The 6,378-nt window shown below is 42.5% G+C and overlaps 1 protein-coding gene across 17 annotated transcripts in view; it reads left to right on the top strand.

Moving 5' to 3' along the window:
* Nucleotides 1-4,581: 4,581 nt before the first annotated feature.
* Nucleotides 4,582-6,378, top strand: part of Gripap1 (GRIP1 associated protein 1) — a 29,953-nt gene continuing 28,156 nt past the window's right edge. For 16 of the 17 annotated variants that reach the window (XM_087598956.1, XM_087598952.1, XM_087598954.1 and 13 more), the window contains exon 1: nucleotides 4,582-4,657. In XM_087598956.1, the coding sequence (XP_087455082.1) occupies nucleotides 4,616-4,657 (42 nt within the window). In that variant the 5' untranslated portion in view covers nucleotides 4,582-4,615. The remainder of the gene's footprint in view (nucleotides 4,658-6,378) is intronic. The other variant, NM_053807.2, reaches the window with a different exon arrangement.

Below are 6,378 nucleotides of genomic sequence, written 5' to 3'. Positions count from 1 at the left end.
AGTCCAAGGATTAAGCCACAGGTGTGCACTAGGATAAAACATAGAATGAAACAGTGATTTGACCTTGTTAATGGAATATTTCTGTTACTCCCCTTTTATCTATGAAGTAATTCATTCTTTTTTTAAAAAGATTTTTATTTACTTATTATTATATGAGTTCACTGTAACTACCTTCAGACACACCAGAAGAGGGCATCAGATCCCATTACAGATGGTTGTGAGCCACCATGTGGTTGCTGGGATTTGAACTCAGGACCTCTGGAAGAGCAGGCAGTGCTCTTGACCACTGAGCCATCTCTCCAGATCTGAGGTAATTCATTCTTATATTGGGAACTTTTTGTATTAAGGATATAAAGAGCTAAAAGTAATAAAGAAAGGTAATACAGCCATTTCCCACTTCACCTGGTGAGTATGTGTCTATGTGAGTGACATCTTTCCTTTCCTTTTTCTCTCTGGTTCAAAAAGAGTTAATGAGCTTCCTGGCCAGCAAGAGGCTTCTGGCTGCCTGGCCAGAAAAAGGAGCACTAGCCATAAATCCTCTTCTGAATTCCCTGTTGCTATACAGCATATGTTAATTGCCAAAGAATTATACAGTAAGTTTATAAAGTAATAAGAGTTAAGTTTCCCAGCGCTTACTGAAGCACAGAACAGAAAATTAAAAGGCCAGAGATCATCAATCTTTTGACCTACATCCAACTCTATGTTCTACTTCAACCCTTTCCGGCTGGGCCGGCTCCTGGTAAAGTAGGATCTCATGCCAGTGAAGGAATGGACTTGCTAGCAAGGGCTAAAAGTAATAAAGAGCAACAGGCAAAGAACAAAAGCTTCCTCCTTCCTCGTCCTTTGATAATAGGCTTCCAGCAGAAGGCACAGTCCAGATTAGAAGTGGATCTTCTCACCTCAAAAGATCTGGATTAAAGGTTTCTCTTCTGACCCTAAAGATCTGGATTAGAAGGGAGTGTAATATAACTACTACAAAATGTAGAATAAAAACCTCATGAAGTGGGGTGGTGAGGTCAAAAGAGGAGCTGGTTCAAGTCATTTAGAAAATGGTGTGGAAACTGGGTGCGATAGTACATGCCTTTGACTCCAGCACTTGGGAGGCAGAGTCAGTACATTCTCTGTGAGTTTTAGCCCAGCCTCATTTATGGAAAAACTTCCAGGGCAGCCAGGCCTATACACTGTTTTGGAAAAAAACATACAAAGAAAAAAACCCAGCAGCAACAAAGAAAGACAAAACAAAAGAAACTGATGTGGAAACTTCAAGATCAAAGCCAAAAGCAACTGGACAAAAGCACTTAACGGTTAAGTGCTACTATTTCCCAAGGACACCTAGGTGCTTCAACAGTTTGTTTGTTTTTTATTTAAAGATTTATTCATTTATTATATATAACTACACTGTAGCTGTCTTCAGATACACCAGAAGAGGGCATCGGGCCTCATTACAGATGGTTGTGAGCCACCATGTGGTTGCTGGGATTTGAACTCAGGACCTCTGGAAGAGCAGTCGGTGCTCTTAACCGCTGAGCCATCTCTTCAGCCCCCAGTTTGCTTGTTTTTATTATGTATTTTTAATTGTGTGTATGGGTTGAGTATATGTGTGGGTGTACAGAGAGGCCAGAAGAAGGCCCTGGATTCCCTTACAGTAGCTATGGAGTTACAGGTAGCTATGAGCATCCATGAAAGGAAGTCTATAACAAATCAAGTATGTGGTACTAGAATATCACTATTCATGTTTGTTGAAAGTACATACAGACATAATTACAGATATGTATCATACATGTGTTGACATGTATGATACATATCCGTGTGTGTGTGTGTGTGTGTGTGTGTGTGTGTGACTAGTCTGATAAATGTGGATGAAAAATGAATGGTAAAGTGTGCTGGCTGTTCTTGGTTGTCCACTTGACTACATTTGGAATTAACTAAAACCCAAATGACCAGGCACACCTGAGTGGTTGTTTTCATTAAATTATTTACAATGCAAAGACTCACTTTTTTTTTTTTTTTGGTTCTTTTTTTCGGAGCTGGGGACCGAACCCAGGGCCTTGCGCTTCCTAGGCAAGCGCTCTACCACTGAGCTAAATCCCCAGCCCCGCAAAGACTCACTTTTAATCTAGATCTTTTGAGGTGGGAAGGAAGATCCCCCTCTAATTTGAGCCACACTCACAGAAAGGACATGGAAGAAAGAAGCTAGCTAGTTCTCTGTCTGCTTGCTCTCACCTTCCCTAAGAAGCTCATTCCTTCACTGGCATTAGAGCCTACTTCCTCATGGACTGAGCAACTACTGGATTCTTAGACTTTCTATTCACAACCAGCCACTGTTGGATGAGCCAGACTATACAAACGTATGTATATGGAGAGAGAGAGAGGAGGGGGAAGGGGGGCATCCATTCTATAAGTTGTTACTCTAGAGAACTCTGACTAATACACAAGTGGAGAGAAAAAAATATAAACTATATTGCAGTAAAGCTTCAACATCTTGAATATACAAGAAACTCTTGAAACTTGAAGTGTGAGACCAAAAGCCAATTCAGAGACTGGACAGACAATGTAAGAAAGTCAGAGTCACATGTTATTTATTTTAATTTGTTTGTTATGTGACAGGTTCACAATTAGTAGCATGGGACGGTGCGTGTGTATGTGTGTGTGTATGTGTGTACATCTGAGCGTGTAGCTCAGTGGCAGAGGGCCTATTTAGCATGTACACATCCAATGGTTTGATTTTCATCACTACTAAAACCAAGCAAACAATGATAACACAAAACCCTCACTAACTTCTCTTGAGAAGCTCAAAGCCATGTCCTGGATGTGTACTGTCCCTTCCCAAGCTATCTCCTCTGTCTCTCTCTCTGTTGATGTGTTTGCGCTTAAATCTATATTTAAACACACACCTTTCCTCTCTCTCTCTCTCTCTCTCTCTCTCTCTCTCTCTCTCTCTCTCTCTTTCTTTCACAGAGCCCTGGCTCTGGACCACTAAAGGTGTGTGTCACCTGGCCCTGCTAAAAACTGTTTTTTTTGTTTTTTTTGTTTTGTTTTGTTTTGTTTTGTTTTTTTTTTTTTGGTTCTTTTTTTCGGAGCTGGGGACCGAACCCAGGGCCTTGCGCTTCCTAGGTAAGCGCTCTACCACTGAGCTAAATCCCCAGCCCCAAAAACTGTTTTTTAATAAACTCCAACTTTCTTTCAAAATATACTAAACAGATAGCTCAAAAATAGAGCATTTGCCTAGCTTGCAAGAGTCTTGGGTTGACCCCCAGAAGCGCACACACACATACACACACACACACACACACACACACACACACACACACACCCCACACATGACATGTCATGACATGACATTAAAACAGTCCTTAAACACATGAAAATATAATCATTTTCTTTCATAACAAAAACATAAGTTAAGCAACACTAAAAGAATGAATAAACAACTTGTGGCATATGGATAATAGGACATTCTATCCACTGACAAGAGAAAAACATCTGATAACAGCACAACTTGGGTGAATTGTGAGAGCCAAAAGTGAAAAAGAAAAGGAAATACAAAAGGAGTACATTGTATCGCATTCTATCTGAAGGAAGTTCTACAATAGACAAATGTAGTTCAGCCGGAAAGAAAAACAATGTTGCTCTGGCTGTAGGAGGAGGGGTGGAATGAAAGAACCTTTAAGGGGGATGGAAGTGGATTATGACAACATAGGCGTCAGAACAGTTATTGAATGGTACCCTTTAAATGACTGCATTTATATGGAGAGACAGCATCTATCAATAACATCTTTCAAATTACAAGGGTCCTGCTTCAATATATTTCCCACAGCAGGAAAACAATTTCACTTCTATAAGAATACAATGAGCAACAGTGTTTTTCAGATCTGAGATACTTAGGACACATTTAAATACTTTTTTTCTGATGTTTTCGTTTTTGTTTTTGTGTTGGGGATCACATCCAGAACCTTGAGTGTGTTATCAAACCTTTTCATGGAGCTAGTTTTTGTTTTTACTTGTAATGGGGTTTTCTGTTTTTGTTTTATTTGCTACTGTTCTCACGAATTTTTAGCTTTCTCAATGACTAGATCTTTTCCCTAACATGAGCACTGTGTTAATAAAAATCATTGTCAGATCGTTTTTTAAAAAAAATGAGGGGTGGGTGGTCAAGGACTTTACGCGAGGCGGGATTCCCCTTTGGGGTCACCCTAGGAGGGCCGGAACAAGACCCGAGGAAGCTTCCGCTTTCATTTCCATGGTTATTAAGTCACTTTCTCTTTAAAGGAGCTTCGCGGAAGGTTAATTTTCTGTCGGAGGACTACTTCCCTCTCGACGAGTCCACTCATGATACAGGGATACCATAATGTCACATAGCAATGAGTAATCTATAAATGCTCAAAACTATTTACAATTTTGTAAATTTACAAACTATTTACAATTTTGTAAAAACCGAAGAAAAAATTTTATGAACTTTAAGCATCATTGCCTTCTCTACTTCTCTAAAATGCTGAACATTTGAATTAGTTTGTTTCCCCTCCATTGCTGGTCAGTGGTTCGCTCCGACCTTAGCACTGACAGGCCGCAGAAGCTGCGGCTGCGCACAAAGCTTGCGGGGGGTGGGGGGAGGAACATGGCGCAAGCTCTGTCTGAAGAGGAGTTTCAACGGATGCAGGTGCCGCTGGATGGGGGGAAGACCACCCGTCTAGGAGACTGGGGGCGGGGTAGAGAGAAGACATGCCGTCGGTTCTGAAGATTTGGTTGGGATGGGTCTTAAGTATAAGCGGGTGGTCTGGGGAAGGGAAACTGAGGCTCTGGGTGGCGATCTTATTGATTTCGAAGATTCTACGTGGGTTCTGAAGGTTGAATTCTGTTAGCCTTGTAGGGAATGTAGAACGTCTTTAGGCGAATCCTTTCTCAGTCCGGATTCGGGGTGAGACCTTTCGGTTCATGTGTAGGGCATACCATTAAATGGTGATGATGTTAGACTTTAAAGGATGGAGATTTCGAGGAGAAATTATTTTGTCTGGAGAGAGAAGAAGCAGGCATTTGGCCATTTGCGTCATGGGGGGGGGGGCGCTGGTTGGTGATTTGACAGGACAAGACCATGAACTGGTGGGAGGTGGAAAGTTTGTGGGAGATACCAATACCACTAGGCTAGGGGAGTAGGGAAAGTCTATGAATCTATTCCCTAGAGTTGCTGTGCCATTGATGGTAGAAGATCCTAAGAGGGAGGGAGGGAGGTAGGGAGGGAGGGGTATAATTTCATGGACTGGGGTGATTCCTTTAGAACTGGGGAGAAGAGCATTCTGAGTGGGTAATACCATTAACCCAGATTAGAGGAAGAACCAGAGGATATTTTTAAAAACTGATATTTGGGGAGTTCAGGAAAGGGGACATCACTGGGTTTGGGGGAGTAGTCTGACCTGGTACTCAGACCTGTTGATCCTTTTCAGGGCATCCTGAGAGGGATGATAGCACTGCACAATGAATGGATACTTTGTGAGAGAGCATTAATGGGAAAGACTGAAATGGGGAAGCCTTAGAGTCCTGTAGGTTGGGGGCAGAATGCTTGAGGGAGCAGAAGTATTCCATTGACCCGGGAGTTAGCTGTTGTACTTGAGAGATACTGAGGATCTAAGAGTGAGTTCACTGGACCATAAATGGGGAGGACCGCTGTAAATTGCAGAAGATTCTGAATAAGACTAGTTCAACTGGCCCACCCAAGGGTATTTGAGAGATCCTGAGGGACAGACATAATGTCATCCCTATTGGATCATGACTAAAGACATCTTGTGAAGAGTGGGTAGATAGATACTTGAACATGGAAGGTTTATCCTGTTTGGGCAATGTGTAAGGAAAAACTATTGGGTTCTTTTGGAGAGGGACTTCAAGGTGGGTAGAAAGGTATTCCAGTTGGCCTAGGATTAGGAGAGATGATATCTGGGTCTTGAGGAGACCAGGACAAGAAAGATCCTATAATAGCTAAGCCTTCTGATCTGGAGCAAACCAGTGTGCTGAGAGAGGTGGAGCTGGTGCTTTGAGAGGGATATAGAAACAGGGGTAGGGGACAGTGGGTGGTTCTGCGAAGAATCAGATTCAGGGCTCTCCAAGGTTGGAAGATATACATGGACTGTGTGAGGCGGCCCATGCTGCACTTCCTCTTAATTCTATACTTAAGGGGATTCTCACTTGTTTTGAAAACCTTGACAGTTCCACAGGACCTTGAGCAACATCCCCCTGACTCATGGAACTTGGGAAGGAGAAAGACCAGATTCTCTTTCCTTGGGAAAGAATTGGGCCCCCACTGCTGGCCAAAGGGGCATTCTGAGTCTAGGCAGGACAGTGTGGTTACAGGGGGAGCTGAACAAGGTGGAGCTGGGGTTCAGGGCTTGC

The sequence above is a fragment of the Rattus norvegicus genome, chromosome X (genome assembly GCF_021556685.1).
Source record: "Rattus norvegicus strain SHRSP/BbbUtx chromosome X, alternate assembly SHRSP_T2T, whole genome shotgun sequence".
Lineage (NCBI taxonomy): Eukaryota > Metazoa > Chordata > Mammalia > Rodentia > Muridae > Rattus > Rattus norvegicus.
Note: the sequence above shows the minus strand (reverse complement) of the source record. Positions and strands in the feature narration are given on the sequence as shown.